General features: G+C 41.9%; 4 protein-coding genes across 24 annotated transcripts in view; all 4 read right to left on the reverse strand.

Moving 5' to 3' along the window:
* Positions 1–9,727, reverse strand: part of cac (cacophony) — a 53,808-nt gene extending 44,081 nt beyond the window's left edge. For 6 of the 18 annotated variants that reach the window (NM_001014733.5, NM_078578.5, NM_001014734.4 and 3 more), the window contains exons 1-9: positions 8,486–8,555; positions 5,403–5,816; positions 4,479–4,797; positions 4,265–4,404; positions 2,102–2,202; positions 1,529–1,684; positions 1,244–1,464; positions 1,043–1,146; positions 386–501 (exon numbers count right to left, since the gene is read on the reverse strand). In NM_001014733.5, the coding sequence (NP_001014733.1) occupies positions 386–501; positions 1,043–1,146; positions 1,244–1,464; positions 1,529–1,684; positions 2,102–2,202; positions 4,265–4,404; positions 4,479–4,697 (1,057 nt within the window). In that variant the 5' untranslated portion in view covers positions 4,698–4,797; positions 5,403–5,816; positions 8,486–8,555. Of the gene's footprint in view, positions 1–385; positions 502–1,042; positions 1,147–1,243; positions 1,465–1,528; positions 1,685–2,101; positions 2,203–3,694; positions 3,796–4,264; positions 4,405–4,478; positions 4,798–5,402; positions 5,817–8,475; positions 8,556–9,316 lie in introns of those variants that run through there. The other 12 variants (NM_206693.5, NM_206695.4, NM_001014735.4 and 9 more) reach the window with 6 other exon arrangements.
* A 66-nt stretch (positions 9,728–9,793) lies between these two features.
* On the reverse strand, positions 9,794–12,404 carry gd (gastrulation-defective). Of its 4 annotated transcripts, NM_001316623.1 has the most exons (6): positions 12,114–12,404; positions 11,911–12,061; positions 11,690–11,846; positions 11,059–11,610; positions 10,060–10,936; positions 9,794–9,999 (listed from the first exon to the last, which is right to left on the reverse strand). In NM_001316623.1, exons 1-5 carry the CDS (start codon positions 12,324–12,326, stop codon positions 10,423–10,425), a joined length of 1,587 nt encoding a protein of 528 aa, NP_001303552.1. In that variant the 5' UTR covers positions 12,327–12,404; the 3' UTR covers positions 9,794–9,999; positions 10,060–10,422. The 4 variants fall into 4 exon arrangements, with proteins under 4 accessions (NP_001303552.1, NP_001259478.1, NP_001259480.1 ...); NM_001272549.1 differs by lacking the exon at positions 9,794–9,999 and having other exon boundaries at positions 10,174–10,936; NM_001272551.1 differs by lacking the exon at positions 9,794–9,999 and having other exon boundaries at positions 10,174–10,936; positions 11,672–11,846.
* Positions 12,405–12,701: 297 nt separating this feature from the next.
* On the reverse strand, positions 12,702–13,588 carry tsg (twisted gastrulation). Its single transcript, NM_078580.4, has one exon. The coding sequence runs from the start codon at positions 13,550–13,552 to the stop codon at positions 12,803–12,805; it is 750 nt and encodes a 249-aa protein (NP_511135.1). The 5' UTR covers positions 13,553–13,588; the 3' UTR covers positions 12,702–12,802.
* Positions 13,589–14,757: 1,169 nt separating this feature from the next.
* CG18130 (uncharacterized protein) lies at positions 14,758–17,408 on the reverse strand. The gene is made up of 6 exons (NM_132544.2): positions 17,216–17,408; positions 17,054–17,157; positions 16,923–16,994; positions 15,617–16,869; positions 15,359–15,545; positions 14,758–15,292 (listed from the first exon to the last, which is right to left on the reverse strand). Exons 1-6 carry the CDS (start codon positions 17,304–17,306, stop codon positions 14,879–14,881), a joined length of 2,121 nt encoding a protein of 706 aa, NP_572772.1. The 5' UTR covers positions 17,307–17,408; the 3' UTR covers positions 14,758–14,878.
* Between the last annotated feature and the right edge of the window lie 15 nt (positions 17,409–17,423).

The raw sequence follows: 17,423 nt of genomic DNA on the forward strand, positions 1-17,423 counted from the left end.
GGAAGTACATAGTAGTTGTATTGTAATTGATAGTTAAGTTAGTTTTGGGTACCAGAACTCTTTGTAGCCGGGGAATTGCTTGCGATCTATTTAAGAATACATAACTAGCAGTAAATCAAACACGTTCTTTATAAACTGGTTAAGGAAGTATAGGTCGGAATTGTTTTTTTTTTTGGTTTAATTAGATGGGTGTTTAGCTCAATGAACTCGCTCGGATTCGATAGCATTAGCATTAGCATTACGATACGAGTTGACTTATTGTTCTGTTTTTTTTTGGCCGATAATAGTTATAATTAGTTATAATTGCAGGTTGTGTTGTATGACGTTCGGGTTGATTATGGCAGTTTACTTGGTTGCACTTAGATATAGATCTAGTTGTATAAACCTGCTTGTGTGATCCAGTCAAGGTACGAGACCATTGCTGTCTGAAACATGGCCCGAAAGCGGCATTTTTGAAACTCCATGCGACGTTCGACACGATTTCGTTCGTTCGAAAACTCTCTGAATTCGGGAATACGATAGTTAAATGCATTGAACAAAATTTCGGAAAAAGATAAAAACAAATATATAACGAAACGTACAAGTTGAATGCAAATCAAAATGACAGTATATCAAACACGTACATACATATATTTCAATCGTCCGGCAACAGGCGAAAATTTTGAATAATTTACAGCCAAATTGACTTATTTTTTATCATTTTTTTTTTCACCGTGTATGCACATGCACGTAGCTCTACGTAAAACCGATATATTACATATGTATAATCTGGCAATTGGACACACTTTCTTTACATTTCATCTTTACAAAAATATTTAAATGCGTCATAAAAAACACACGACGACATTCCATATAGAAATGATCTAAACATATGTATGCAGTATTTTCAGATCCCATTTTTCCATATTTTTTTTTTTTTTTGTTTTTTGTTTTTTTTACTCTCTTTCTCAACGGAAGTAATCGAAATTATAAGTAGAACATAATGTGAACTGGTGTAGAAGTGGCTTCATCGTTAAAATAAAGCAATTCGCGATCAACTTACCCACTAAGGACACCAAGAACTAAGTTGAGCATAAAAAATGAGCCTATAACTATAAGAGGCACGAAATATATCCAATTAAATGCTGAACCTAATGCGTCGTTGGTCTGCGAATTAGAATCGATTAGGATATGAATTAATATTAACAAAGATCAATGATCACTGATCGATCGAGTCTACTCGTATAGATTAATTTCGACTTACCCAATACAGTATTGCCGTCCAGCCCTCCATCGTGATACATTGGAATACGGTCAACATGGCAAATCCGATATTATCGAAACTCGTGATACCTGAATTTGGTCCCTCCCACTTCTCCAGACACATGCTTGTGGTGTTATTGCATACGAAGGAGCCGGTGGCCTTTTCCAGGATGTTGTCCGTGTTGCAAGGCGTCTCTGATTCGCCCTCCTTCACTAGTTTGTCTGCTCAGAAACGAAAACGATTAGCTGCACAATCGCTGATTATAGGCATTCAATCGTATATTACTTGGATCTTCTAAGCTATAACAAGTCTTATGCAGTGCGCCCGAATAAAACTCGAGTCCAATGATTGCAAAAATTACGATTGCAAACAACACCAAGAGACCGATTTGCAGTAAAGGTGCCATCGCCTTGATTATAGATTTTAAAACTACTTGTAAACCTGTTGACGTTGCCGTTCCGATTCGATCCAGAAACGATTCAGTTAAGTTGATTGGTTAGTTGTTTGGAGAAGATGGACGTTGGATTAGAAAGATGCATATGCTGGGTATGTGTTTCACATTTAGGACATGATTGTCGCAGACATTGAAAGCTCCTCCACGACAATCATGTGCCACAAACAATCATTCTAGTCAAAAAGAGTACGTTTCAAACGAAAATCGAAAACTAAGTGGTGGCAAAAATGCAGGCTCTTTTCTCACTCGTTTTCCACTCACTCGTACTAGAACTTAAAACACAATTTAAAAAAAAAAACAATCTCATTTACGCACATTAAAGAGTCTGGAGTGAGGTTTGGCTTTAAAAATCAAGAATGGAAAGACAACAACGACATGTAGAATTAAACAGAGGAACTACTCACTAGGAATTCCAGACACTAATTTTAAGGGCCGTAGCACACGAATGGCTCTAAGTGTTCTTAGGTCTACCTCGGGCCCTATTTGTGGGTACTGTGTCATGAATCTGTTTGCAGACGTTAAGCGATCGAAATGAAGTTATATATTGATTAGCGATACTCAATGGATACAGATCGGATAATCATAATTGGAATATCGAAATCATATGAGTACGTTGAAAACAAAAGTTTATACATATGTATTGTGCAGCTTAAATCGAAACTTGAATCGAAAGCAAGAAGCAACTAAGGAGTGTACAAATTTAAATAACTTAAATAATACTTAATAATAATAACGTTTAACGCGCGGTTAGTTCATATTTTTCGCACACACAATGGGTAACCCAAGCGAAAACGCAGAATAGTTTAGCTTTGCTCTTCATTCCGAACAATATTGATCAATATTTTCAGGCATTAATGTTGAAGAGCAAATGTAAACTATGGTTTTGGTCCAGCTATGGAATTGAATATAGGTTAAGGCTATAATTTAAAATATAACATGAATCTATTGCTTATAACATACACACTGCTTATTTCAAAGTTCTAGGAGAGTAAAAGTAAATTTTCACTTTAAGAGATACAAATTTCCGATGAAAAATAAATGAAAACATCTACAATTGGCTAAAAGTGATTTTGGTCAGTCACTCTATAGTTTCGGCATTATATATAGATGTAAATTTATCATTTATGTGCCAGCTATTATCGAAAATCAATAATATTCGCTATTATTCTACCACCTTTAAAAGGGGATTCATCGATGACTTGCAAGTTGCGATCTATTTTAAATCGAACGGAAAGGTAACTTGAATTACGGTCAAGACTTAACGTCTAATTTATAAACATTATAGTCGCGAGAATCACACACAGTTATATAGTCTTTGACTCACTTATGTATATATATATCTAGTAATTATAATGCTAATATAATATTTTGTAAACATAAATAAAAATGGCTAGTCGAAATCACTACAAATCAGAAAGAATATACAGCTATATGTATATATATATATATTCATAAAAACTACCGAGTGATAGCCACGAAAGATAATACGCTTTAAAAGTTCCTAAATTCGTGGCTACCACTGTACATGAATTGATTTATATTATAAACCTACACGATAACACATTGCATCCTACTGATGCCATCTATAGTTGAATAATACTAATCCTATTTTGTTTATAAGAGAATTTTACAAACGTGCTACCGTTTTCCTTAATAAAATTTATTTTGTTTCATTTGAAGAATCAAAGGAAATCGGAAGCCTGATTGAGCTATAAATTTATATTATATGTAGCTACTTAATATATAACTAATAAATATATTTTAGCATCTAATTTTCGTGGCTCCTAGCCTCTAAGGTTGTTTTCTGTTTATGCCGTTTTCGCTACTCCTAATCCAATTAAATTTATAGTAAGTATCCATATAGGACAACTAGCTTTTTCGAGTGTAATTTGTTTAGTTTAATATATATGTTTACTGAAGAAAACGATGTTTTTTTTATCTGGCCTAGGTTTTTGGTAGTAGCAACTAATGGTTCTTTTTGTTGGCAGATGTCTTACTTGGAATTCGGGATACGAGCTTCAGTGGGCGTAAAACACGAAAAGATCGTAACATACGCAGGTCAACATCTATATTGGCCTCAGCAAATATCGTCATGGCTCTGCAATTGGCATTGTTATTTGCCATTTCGAGTTTGTTACCCGATTTTAAACATATATGGGAGAAGTTGTTAATATAGTCGCTTACTTATAATACATTTATATGATTTAGTTGAGGCAAATATCTTACCGCAACACAAAAATATATTGGGCACTTAATAACTAAATACATATCTTAATATAAAGTTTGTGATTTGTACAATTTTACATCTTACAACTAAAATGACATGTCTAATTGTTAGATTAGATCTGTAATGAATCTAGAAAAAGAGTAACTAAGCTTTTCTGAGAATATTAAGTTAACTTTTTCTTGGGATTCATTATGATCAAGACTTAAACATAGGTGATATTGGTTTGGTTTGAATAAAAACAGATAATGCTTGCACGGCGTGTAGTTTTTTTTTTAATACGATATTAGTTGAAAATAAAATTGGTGCATATGTTTCGAAAATAGTTTGGTTCATTATTTACCCCGTAACTACAACGAAAAAATCCATGATGTTCCAAATATTCCTGAGATAGGAGTGTTTATGCAGAACAAGCCCTAAGGCGAGGATCTTGAGCGACGCTTCTACACAGAAAATGCATAAAAAATAGGCCTCCGTTTTTTCCTAATTCAATGACCGAAAACGTATATCAATCAATCCGTTCACGTTCAGCATACCAATATCAAATTTGATCTTACCAATTTTTGAGCCAATACTGTCTTGTCGCCCCCTGGCAAGTGCTCCTCTAGTGCCAACACAACACAGTTGGCTATGATTGTCAATAACACAGCGTATTCAAAGGGCGGCCATTCTATGATGAATCGTGTGTACTTTCTAATTGGGTTATCCTCGGTTAGAATAAACAATGACGTCGGACCACCACCTGGTGGGTTTTCCTCTTTTTTCGGGCCACCCATTCTATCAGCTAAGCGATGGGCTCCCTTTCGACCCAAGTGCCCCCCGCCTAAGGAGTCCTGTTGATGCTCTGCTTGCACTACTTCCTGAGCCGCTTCCAACCTGTATGGAAAAGGATAGAGTGTAAAATATTTACATATGTACTTCCTATGCGAATCAATTTGAACAATTCCTATACAGTTACTCGCGCCTAACATACATAAACCAATGGGTTTTAAACCTGATTTTTATGAAGGAATAATTGTTTGGCCTGTCTTTGTCCCTATATCATTACTGGAATAATAAATTTCAATTTAAAAATGGGTTTTTAACTTAAATAATATCAATTCTTGTTATAAATTAACTAAAGTTTGACTAATTTGGTTGAGCTCTCTAAAATATGCATAGAAGTATTGCTAATACGCCATGTGGCTGGTGGTTTTGTTGTCTAGATTTCATATTTTGCTTACATTACATGCCCCTGTTTTATTGTGGTTTAAATATAAAATTAAATTAAAAAGAGACTTTATACTTTGACTAACAAACATCCCAGGAATATATTACGTAGGTGGTTTACTATTAAGTTTGGAAAATAATTGCAAAAAATATTATTATCCATTTTTATAGCTTGAATTCAAGGGAAGGGAAAGTCAGTCCCGATTCAGGACATCAAGCTGTTGGAATTCTGAATTCATAATATTTTTTAATTAGATAAAGGTGGCACGTACCGTCACTGTATCCAATTTCTGATACTTTTGTAACGACCGCTCGGCCATAATTATATTAAACAAGGTCAACCACAATACGCATTTGTCGGGAGTGACACGCCGTCCGTATGGAACGATAGCGGCAACTGGACATTTAGCTCGCGAGTCCGATGGCTGTTGCTGGTGATTACTGGAGGATGTGGCGGTTGTTTAGGATGGAGGCTGGAGGCTAAAGGATTCCGGCTGCGATTCCTTAACTGCCTTAACTCGCGTCCTCGTCCTGAATCCCTTGATCGTTGATTTCGGCTCGGCTGTTTTTTGTACACTTTATTATTATTATTCCTTTGCTGTATTTATCGCTTTTTGAATCGTTGTCTTTTATTATTATTTATTAGCTATTCCACGCTTTACCACCGTGTTATTATTGCACTTGAACTGAATTTGGAAATACGAAATTCGATTAGATGCAAATCACACACACACACACACACTCGATTCGATTCGATTTTGATTACGATTTGAAGTGAAACTGGTCAGATTCCGGAATCTCTGTTTCATTCGCTTGGCTTTGCGTTAGCTTTGAGTGTTTCGATGTTGTGCTACTTATTTTGCCAACCGATAATTATGATGCGCTCGGGTCAATTCAGTTCATGACCTATTGAAAACATGCTCATACACTCGCGCACGAACATATACATACATATGGATTGGATGGGAATGGGCATGGGCATGGGTATGGGAATGTGGTTACTCAGGTGCATGCCAAGTGCATGGCTGGTGTTATTTTTGTATCCAATATGTGGTGTATCTGTAGAGAAGCTGATCCACAACATTTCGGACTGGCAATGGCTATGGACACGGTCTGCAGATAGATGTGGTTATTTCGGTTATTGGTATAAAATTCCATTACTGGAACACGCCATGAATGAAAAACGTTAGGGGATGAAAAAGTCAGAGGCTGAGAGACTGGCACACATACAAATGCATGTGTATGGAACACCAAAAAAAAAAAAAGCTCAATACACTCGCACACACACATACACGGGCTGTGGTGAGTTGTGAAACGGTGAGATTCTGAATTCCGACTGGAAGAATTCTGAAAACTTGTTTACCTTTTACGGAGTATTCTTGAATTGACAAACTAGCCCATAAGGCAGTGAAACTACGAACAAGGTTTTATCTTTACAGTTATTTGCAGATCAATCAAATGTTTTGATTTACGGGGCTGATAACAAGAATTGGCATTTGCAAATTTCAACTCTCTCCATTCCATCCACACACACACACATATACACACGTACCGGCAGAAGCTCTCTCCCCCTCTCTCTCTCACTCTTTCTCTTTGGTTTCAACAATCACTGGGTCACACCGATAACGATAACATCGCAACCACAAATCGCTTGCCTACTTTTAAGGGCCCAGTAAATCTGGTTGCATTTGCATTTAAATTAACTATTGCCCTATTTTGAATAGTTCATTTTCAATTGCGCAAAGCAATGTCTTTTCTTTAAAAGCAATTCTTGTTATTTATTGCAATTGTATAGTTCCAGCTCTATTTTCCCTAGTGACGTCACCAGGCACAGTTGTCTGAAATTTTTTTTTTTTTTATGTTGACGATGTCTTTCGGAACGATTTTGGGTTTTTGGAATGGGCAGAAGCTATATATATCTGTGTGTCTAACTACAATCGGGCCACAGTGAGACCAACGAACCTGTAATTGCCAAAAATAAACAGCAACAATGACACACTTGCCATCGTTGCCCCCTCTAAACTAACGCTTTTTGTTATTTCTTTTTTTCTGGAAACTGTTACACTTTTAATTGGGCTTAAAGAACCAACTAACTGAAATTTGATATGTCGTTATAAGTTTAGTTACAGAGCACACGACTACCACAATATTTGTTCATATGCTCGCATTCAATTCCCCATACGAGTATTCATATGAGCATTGTTAAAAGAACAGAGACAAACAAATTTTTCACTTCCGTGAAGAGAGGAGAACCATCATTAGAATTCGTTTCCGGTATGGAAAACATATACATGTGTAGATTTGTATGTGTGTGTGTGGGTTGGGGAATTTACGACTAGTAAATATTTGTGTGGACTGAGAATATAGTTAATTTAAATATTAATTTGGGGGGTGCTTCCTGCTACATCGCCGCAATTCATTCACCTCGAAAGTGCGTGTACACGTCACAAAAATAAACGATATACCGATAGGCTAAAAAACACCCGAAAACTCCATATCTCCTTTTCCTTCTCCTTCAGCTTTAGCTTTGGCTTTAGCTTTTCCTTTCGCCTTTGCTTTTCCACTTGCCTCTTGCCACATCCACTTCCACTTCCATCCACCGCAATATATAGCACCACCGACGCAACATTCCGCCCGTTGTGCTACCGACCCGCTGACCCAATCCCAACAACTATGTATATATATATGGCTATACATATATATGTATATGTATATGTATATGTATATGGATATGTATATTCGTGCGGGTGTGTTGGTGTGTGTGTGGTGCGTTCGTGGGGCTTGTTAACTTTAACTTTTACAACTGGTTTTTAAGGATAGCTTCGGTAATTGGGATTTGAAACGAACGCATATATATATGTATATGAATGTGGCTAAAAATAAAAATTAGATCTGGTTGCCTGGAGGAGCACAATCAGAGGTCGTTTATTGGCTTCAGTAAGCCCGAATAATGCTTTTCACTTGGTTTCCCGATATCTTTTCTTGCTATTTTTGCTGTCCTCGCCGCCATTGTCGCCAATTCGACGTTTTGCCATTGGGTTTTTCACGATTTTTCACGATTTTCACGCTTTTCCGACTATATTTCTTGTTCTTGGTTTGGATGTTTGTAGTGTTATTTTCACCACTCGACCCGAATTCGGATGCCAGCGCACACAACATTCGAAATGTGGAATTTTCACAGCACTTTTAACCCCGCATTGCGAGTGATTTTCACTTGATTTCTTTAACGCCAGGCTTCTGTATTCAGCCACATTTTAGTTGTCGCACATTTGCTGTTAAATTGACTGGGTCCCGAGTTAAAAATAAAAAACAAAAACCGCTTCTACGGGAGCTGTCACCACCGACTTTGTCTCACCAGTTGGACGAAAAACTCAACAAAACGCAAGACTTCAACTCGGCGACTTTGTATCACATACTACCACATCGCCAGGGTCCAAACACACGCACAAAGGGCAAAAATATGGGGAAAAAAATCTACCAGCCCTGCGCTCTGCATCCGCCCGAAAGCTCTGGTCCAAGCTTCAGTTCAAGCTCAATCGGACAATCGGAGGTGGACACACTGGCCAGCCAGTGCGGAGGAGAGCGCATGCGTGTCCTCCAAGGAAACCCGCTCCTAGGACCGTTACAGTCGTCGATTGAGCTTTAAGCTCCGCTTGCTCTTCACCCCTTGGGAACAAAACTATCGAACTTTCGAGAAATCGCGGTTTTAAAATCCGGGCTTAAATCATACTGCTAAAGTTTAAAAAAAAAGCGAAGCGACGAAGTTTAAGCTACTTACCCATTCTAAGAGTTTTTTTTTTAATTGATTTAAGTAATTGATTTACTACTGCCACAATTGTTGATAAAGCTTTAAGCTTTAAGAATACTTTCAACCCCTTGTAGTAAAAACTTTTGCATCAAGATATCGGTTATTTGAAAACCCGGCTTTAACCGAATTACAAATGATCAAAGGCGCTCTCATACTTGACCTAATTAATTAATATATAAAACAAACAACATATTTTACTCTATTTCAGACTTAATTTTATCTCTGTACATTTCAATAACCCTCGTCAATTACCTTTGCATACTATCTTTAATAATAATGAATTTTTACCAATTTTCAATACTTTTCTAAATATCAATTGATCTTTTAAAATAATGTTAAGTTTAAATAATTTATATTTAAATTGGTAGTGGTACTCACATTAGGTCGCCTAGATTCGGTCGCGTCTGGACAAGAGCAAAACTTTCCGGAGCCCGGCGCCTTTTGTTAGACCCTTGCGAGCCGTAGTGCGTGCTCCGCCGGATGACGCCATCGCCGATGATGGCAATATTGTCATCCAGACCGTTGATGTTGCTAATGGTCAATCGCGCCATAGGAGATGAGCCCCTTCGGCGACGAGCTCCCACTCCGCCCAGCATTCTGGGAATCGATGAATCGAACTTTGCAATACGCGAAATGTACTCCAAATATTGCCATTTCTGTAATATATTCACTACCAACTATCGGGCACGTTCACAATACAATGCGTTGCACTTGTTTGGGGATCTTCAACGATTGCGAATGTCCGTAGACGACGGGCCCAGAGCCCCAGGTGTGATGCACCAGCTGCCACGGTCCGGACGGAACTGATAGTCGATGGCTACGACTGCTGTCGATGCCCCAACAACCCAGCAAGATAGATAACGGCCCAGATGGCGATGACGACGATTGCGGCTGATGACGTGCGATGACGTGCTTGATAGTAGTCAGCATTTGCGCAGTACAGTGTCTGCCGCTGGTAATTAGGGTGTCCAGGTGTCCATGGGTGAACGCCGCTCAGACGGGCCAGGCCGCCCACTCCGGCATATTAGCAGCTTCCTTTGTTCACGAGCGCCAACAACACACTGATAACAAAGGCATGGTAAACGTTACTGTATTACAATTAATTTCGATATCAAACATACCTGTGATTCTTTCAACATACACGTTTTCTATATGTGGTCAGAGGAATTTAAACATTGCAAATTTCGAGATTTTTAATGTTAATATTATGGTGGAGATCTAAAAGCGCAGCGATTCTATGGGAAAATTCCTTTTTGGCTTTCCCGTGCCATAATTTATTATTTGAATTGCCCTACTGTCTTAGATAAAAATAAAACTGAAATGCCATAATCAGAAGTTTTCGTAATGAAACTAGCAAAAAAAAAAAAAGAAAAAACCGATAACCGCTAATTACTCCGAGTAACTTTTGCCCATCGCCATGCCCAAGGGGCTATTATCACAGCGCTCACTTAGAAATGCGTTCCCATACACATTTCGGATGTGATTCAAATTACAAAGGCCGTGATCCAGTCCAGAAACTTGGCCACGTCGGCATATATAATGTACTGATTCTTACAGCAAAGCTTATGGCTAGATTCCGCATCCGGTGTCTCTACGGCGGGCAGGGCCGCTGATACTGTGCCACGCAGCATCCAGCGATTGTTCCGGCGGATGAAAAGTCCGGCCCCCGATATACCGGTGTAAATGCTCGCCCCGCTCTGATGCGTATCTCGTTCCTCCGCCTGGATGCCGGCGCAAAACGTTCGGTTTGAGGATAGGCTGCGAAAGTGGGCATTGGCTCGAAAGCATTCGGCATTGCCGACAATGGGAGCCTTTACTACCTTGGGTGCACTGGCATCGGTGGACTTCTTGCCCGGTAGCTCCGACGACAGCTTCTGATCCCGCGTCCTGTTCGTTCTGTCAAAGCTCCAGCCGATGACGATGCCCCGCTCGCCCACAATGTACTCCGTTTTGCTGGAACCAGACCACAGGCAAGCGGGTCGAATAAAGGTGTTAAATCTGCGTTGAAAATAATGGTATACTGTCAATATAATAAATGATCTTCATATTCGATTTCACATCGCGGTTTAGATATGAATCTAAATCTTGAATATGTAAGCTTTAGGCATATTGGCACCCACCGAACTTCGTCCTTGAGTATAATCACTGCGATATCCGCATCGTAGCTGCTCAGCTGACTGTTAAAGTCGGGATGAATGTAAATGCCATCGACGGGGGCCGCCAGAGATCCCTCCTCGTTCCAGTTCTTCAGATTGTGGCGGCCCAGAAAGACGAGCACCTCGTTGGATGTGTAGCGCTTGTTGAACAACTTGAAGCAGTGCGCCGAGCTGATTACAACGCGTGCCGAGACAAGCGAACCGCCGCACTGAAAGTCCAGGGAGGTCAGGTTGTTCACATAGATGGCCGCTAGCCAAGGCCACGATCCCCTGGTGATCGATGGCAGGCTATCGGCGCTATCGCTTTCTATCGCTTCTGCTTCTGATTCGTCCACAAACTGATGCTCCAGGACATCGTCTTCATCGTCATCGACAAAAACTGGCGATGTGATGCCATCGGAGCTCTTTGGTTCACCGATTGCGACATGAAGTGATTCCGTTCTTTGGGACAAGTGAAAGTCCAGATCCCTGTCGATGCGTCCGCAAATCTCCTTGGGCGCCTGGGCAAAGGGTTTTCTACAAAAGCGGACATTAAGTAACGAATGAATGTCACGATCGTGTGTGTGTTTTAACCGACCAAAATCCGGATGCATACTTCTTGAACTGGATGTGCGGCGTACTGGGCGGCTTGTCGTCGGTTTTTCTCACCTCCTCCTCCTCGGGATCTAGCAGCAGGGAGCTCTTCTTATCCGGTATAAAGGACAACTTCCTAATGTGCTCCAACTGGATTTGGGTCATGAAGATGCTGTGCTCTGTGGTGCGGGCAAACAAGTCATGGATTAAATCGTTTGCTACCCAAGTTCCGTGGATACGCACCGCCGGATCCGAAGCAGATCACATGATTGTTGGCTGACATGAGGAGCAGTTTGGGCGGGAAGTGATGTTTGGGAAAGCGGATCTTATACAGCACCGGTGCATTGTGGGTAAACTTGCCGCGTGTGAGTAGCTCGATTTCGCCCAGATAGTTCTGTGTGTACTAAGGGGATTAGGTAACATCTGGATGACAATATACCACTTACCGTGGTGGGCTTGCCACGCATCGAGAGCGTAACTCGTATGTGGAGCGGCTGGTGGCCATCCGGACTGCGCACGGCCATCAGGCCGAACCATTCGCTGCCGTCGAAGCGGTACTGAAACACCTTGGGGCACGGACTGATCGGCATTCCCTGGGCGACTGCCTTGGTTACGTGCTCGATGCAGAGGATCAGGATCGCCGCCAGGTGCAGCCTCATCGCTAGTGTCTGGGAATGCCCGGGATGAAAATGCTTTTCACTCAAAACAAACGTAAACAATGCCGCAATTTCGATCGAAGCTTTAACAGTCCGGGAACACTGTGTGCATTTTATCCACCAACAGAGTTGCCAGACCAAGAAAGTAACCCCTGTTAATTAAAATGAGAGAGGGGAAATTGATCCTTTAAATTCTCAATTCCGTGCAAGTTCAAATTTCAAAAAACTTTACAAATTAATTATATCCCACAAATATGGATTCTACGAAACATTTACTGGATCCACTGTTAGAACTAAAAGGAATATTTTTATAATTTCCAAGTTTATTGTTGTCTTTTTTTTATAAAAACTTAAATTAGCAAATGCCTTGCTATTTTTACATGGGTATTTTACATGGGTATTTACAAAGAGATCGTTTGCTATGATGAGGTCCAAGCTCCAATTTGAAGAACCACATTTATTTGAAATTATCTGTGCTATTAGGAAAATTCATCCTCCTCGCCATAGCCCCACTCGTCCTCGATCTCCTCGTTGCCAAAGAATCGCTCCAGATCCTGTTCAGCCTCCGCCGGAACGGTATCGGCGGTAAGCAGTTGGTCCTGATCCTCCGGACAACCGCGGCAGCGACTCTCGTTGATTCCATAATTGAGGCAATTCTCGCCGACGCACTCGCAGCATCCGTCGTGGAACCATCGATAGCTACTGGCTCCCATGCTCTCGCACTGCTGCCGGCACTTGTTTGCCCGAATGCACGAGTTCACATAGATCACGGTGCATAGGGTGACACCTGCAGACCCGGCATTTCCATTTCCATTTCCGTTTCCGGCATCACCACTCGCGCCGCCCTGAACGCGCTGCTTGAAGCCGGCTCGCATGGAGAACCTTATGGTGGACCATCCCTCGTCATCCTCGGCGGTTAGGGTGTCGAACAGCTCGGGCACTCCTTCAATGTCTCCAATCTCCGAGCGCGGCGTCAGCGAGGGCAGGACATCCTTGTGCTTGGGACACATGTCGAGGCAGCCACAGCACTCGATGTACAGTTCGCCAAGGCAATTTAGACAGTCCTTGCAGCAGTGGCAGTCATTTAACTTGCACTGGCAGCTCTGGGTGATGAGGCACTTGGATACCACCGATCCGCAGACCACTTCGTTGCATCCATCATCGTTGGCCAAGGATGACCACGGTGCGATTCCAACGAAAAGGATGACGAAGTAGCACAGTAACTGCATTCTCGACGAGATCTCGCGGCCTTATGATACATTATCCACGATTGCGGCATGCCTTTATATGTTTTTTTAATATTAGTATCCAGATGGTCAGGTAGATGGCTCATCCTTACCACAATCCGCTAATCCTCGTGTCGCGAAAATCAGGTAGTGACCCTCAGCAGGCAGGCTGGTCATTTAAAACCATTTAGAGGTAACTTCTCCTATAAAATGTGCCAAAATAAGGGATGATCATCTCAAAATAGCCTTACTTTTAAGGCAGCTTCTAGGATTAAACACGCAAACATTACCTGTATTATTGACTAATACGAACCGTTATAAAATAAGCCAATTAGGTAACATAAATAAAGTCCATTGGTTGGCTAAAACAAAATGCAGATTCTTAATCCTAAATCTTAACCGCAAACAGGTATTATTGGCTCTAAGGACTTAACAGGTATAATTACAATTTGTTAAGTGTTTTGGCCAAAAATCGATATATTATGTTAAGGGAAGTCAGAAAAACGACATTTGGCAAAAATGCCATAATTTATAACTTGGCCAAAAATCATCACATGGCTAAAAGAAAAACAGTTTCGCTCAGATAATTACCAATGCTAAAGATCCATATCATTTTTAAGCGGATACTAAGAAATTAATTTTAAGATCAATTTTTGCATTTTCGTAAGGTATCAAAATGCGAAAAAAATTAAAAAAAAAAAATTTTCCTCAAATTATAACCCAAATCGATTGGAATTTAAATAACAAGCTCGTTGAGGTATAACATTCAATTTATAGACCATTATTTCGAATTTTCTGACCAAAATACGGATTTTTTTATTTACAACAAAAATCGGGTGAACGATTTTTGGTATAACTTGGTCAAAAATGGTCACAAAACAAAAATAATTACCGATTTATGCTCCTAATTACCAATACTAACCAACCCTATCACTTTTTGACGAATTTTGTAAAATTATTTTTTGGCCAATTTTTTGCATTTTTTGTAAGGGGTAACATCATAAAAATTGTCAAAAAACTGAAAAAATTAATATTTCTAAATTTGGACGCCATTCGATTGGGAATTTAATTACGAGCTGAACGAGGTATGACACTCCATATTTGCAACATTATTTCCAATGTTTTGACCAAAATATTGAATTTTATTTACATATTTTTAGATAGCTTTGTACATTTCAAAGGCAACGATTTTCGTTACGCAACAAATTGAATGCTATTTCAGTTTTTTATTAAATTTAAAATTTTAACATTTCAACAACTGGGAATTTTCGCGTATACACTAAAAAATTTAGTTGCCAAATAATGAGTAATAATGAGTGCTATACTGGTTTACTCGGCTGCTGGCTCAGGTGCAGGCTCGGCAGGAGCAGGAGCAGGAGCTTCTGCCTCCGGTTCCGGTGGCGCTTCGGCGGCAGGTGCCTCCTCCTTGGGCGCCTCATGTGGCGCCTCCTCCGCTGCTGGGGCTTCCGGAGCTGGAGCTGGAGCTGGAGCTGGAGCCGGTGCCTCTGGCGCCGCTCCTTCGGCGGCTGGCTCAGCTGGTGGTGGCGCCACCGGTGCGGCATCTCCGGCTGGCGGTGCTTCGGCAGCCGCTGGTGCGGCATCTCCTTCCACGGCAGCGGGAGCCTCTGCGGCGTGAGCTTCTGCTTCGACTGGAGCAGGAGCCTCCGAAGGATGAGCCGCCGCTGCAGCTGCAGCTGCAGCCGCTGCCTCCATTTCCTGATTGATTTCGGTGGCCCGCTTGCTCTGAAGAATATGAAATATGATTAAAATATTTGATATTATTAATGTAAAACCATTTAGGCCTTCTACCTTCTTCTTTTTCTTTTCGACCTCGACGACGACCTCCTCCTGGGGCTTGTAGTCCTCCGGGAAGAACTTGAGCGCCTCGTCCTTGCCGACAGTTACATTGGGACTCACATAGCTGGGACCGTACGAGACCAGGGATAACATCATGTTGGACTGGACCTTGTTGACCTTCAGCACGATCTTGTCGCCACTGCAGTTGGGCAAGAAAAAGGTTGGAAATTGGAGTAAACTACTTGGGCTAATCCCGGCCAGAATACGTACGATGAGTGCGGACTGCTCTCGTACTTGTCCGTTGAGGTGGCAATCAATTCGGCCTCATCCGGTTCGGCGCTTGAGAAGAATCCATAGAGCGGCACATCGTCCTTGTGTCGATCGATTACATGCATGATCTCCTTGCGCTTGGAGGCATCGAACGCCATGATGACATGCGGCGGTTCCGGCTTGGGATCCGGTGGCAGAAATCCAGACGTCTGACCGCGGAAGAACACATAGATGAGGGCGGCATGGGTGCGCCGGCTGTTGGGCACCCAAATGGGTGGCATTTTCACCGTCTTGGTGCGAGTGAGTGGCTTCGATGGCTCCTCCTCCTTGATCTCCTGCACCTCCTCCTCATCCTCGCCGGCCTCATCGACGGGTTCTATTTCCAGTTCGAAGCCGGGCATTGATGGGAGCCCGCCCATTGCATCGCCGCCGGGTTCTGGCATAACTGTCTCCTCCTCGCTGGCCTCCTCCTCGGCATCCAGATCGGCTGCTTCCTCTTCGGCCAGATGCGCTTCCTCGTGGCTAATGGATTTGGTTTTGGCCTTGCTTTTGGCCTGATGCAGCCTCGCCTCCTCTTCGGAGCTTATCTCCTCCACCCAAGTCTCGCCCTCCTTCAGCTCCACCTCGACTTTTAGTTTCATAGTTGTGATTAGCGGCGGTATAACATGCTCCTCGGGTATATCATCGTTGGGCGGTGCCACTCGCTCCTTGGTTAGCTCGTGGGCATAGGCCATTAGAACGTTGGGCACTGTGCCGATGCTTTCGTCAATCTTCCAGAAGCACATGAGCAGCTCCTTGCCGTCCAGTTGTTCGATCACATCCGGCGGCATGGGATTCTTGCATGCAAAGTTCACAATCTCGAACTGATCGGTGCTCACCTGGATGACCCGGCGATCCTTGCACTGCATTTTGAGCGCTTCGGCTGGTTCGGTTAGCTTCTTGAACATATCACGATTGACTTGCGGTCCAAAGACAGTCACTCCAATATCGGGCATATTCTCCATAATGGAGTCCGTTACATGGTTAAGGTAGTCTATCTGCTTCTTGTGCTTTATCTCGCGCTCCGCCCGCTCGGCCCGCTCGATGGCCTCCATTTTGATGCGCTGCTGCTCCACCTCGATGGGCTGCAGTTCGTCAAGTCTGTAGGTGCCTGGACGCGATGATTTTTGCATGGTCTTCTCTAGCTCTTTGACCAGCAGACTCACCAGCTTAGGCACATCCGAACCGAACAGAAGATTTACGGCCCTGCCGCCCTATAAATCAAATAACACATATCTAACCATTTAGTGATAAAACTAAGACATACCGTCACAAAAAGCCAGATGGGCTCACTTCTCTTATTGAATCGTTTCAAGGCCGTGATCGTATCCGATTTGCACTGGGTAAGAAATGAATTAGGGAGCTGAGTATCAACGTGAATAGTACGAATTAACCCACAATGGCCAGATGCAGATTATCGCCACCAACATCCAGTTTGATTTTACGCAAGGATCCGACCATACCCTGGCAAGGACCACACCATTCCGAGTAAACATCCAAAACTGATGGAAGGGATTACATATAGAGTTTTTAGTAGACTAAAATGGGCTGCAGACGAACCCAAGAGTCCTGGTCGCTCCATGAAACGCTCCAGCTCCTCGTCCGTTTGGATGTCAGCCTGCAGTTGTTGTTGTCCCCCCTTCTTTGCCATTTAGCCTACCTACTTCCAAAAAAAAAAAAATTAACAAAATAAACGAGTTTTGGATTTTGTTGCTGAATTTTGAATGCCTATTTTTTCCCTTTTCAATTGGATGCCAAAACGAAACTG

The sequence above is a fragment of the Drosophila melanogaster genome, chromosome X (genome assembly GCF_000001215.4).
Source record: "Drosophila melanogaster chromosome X".
NCBI classification, from domain to species: domain Eukaryota; kingdom Metazoa; phylum Arthropoda; class Insecta; order Diptera; family Drosophilidae; genus Drosophila; species Drosophila melanogaster.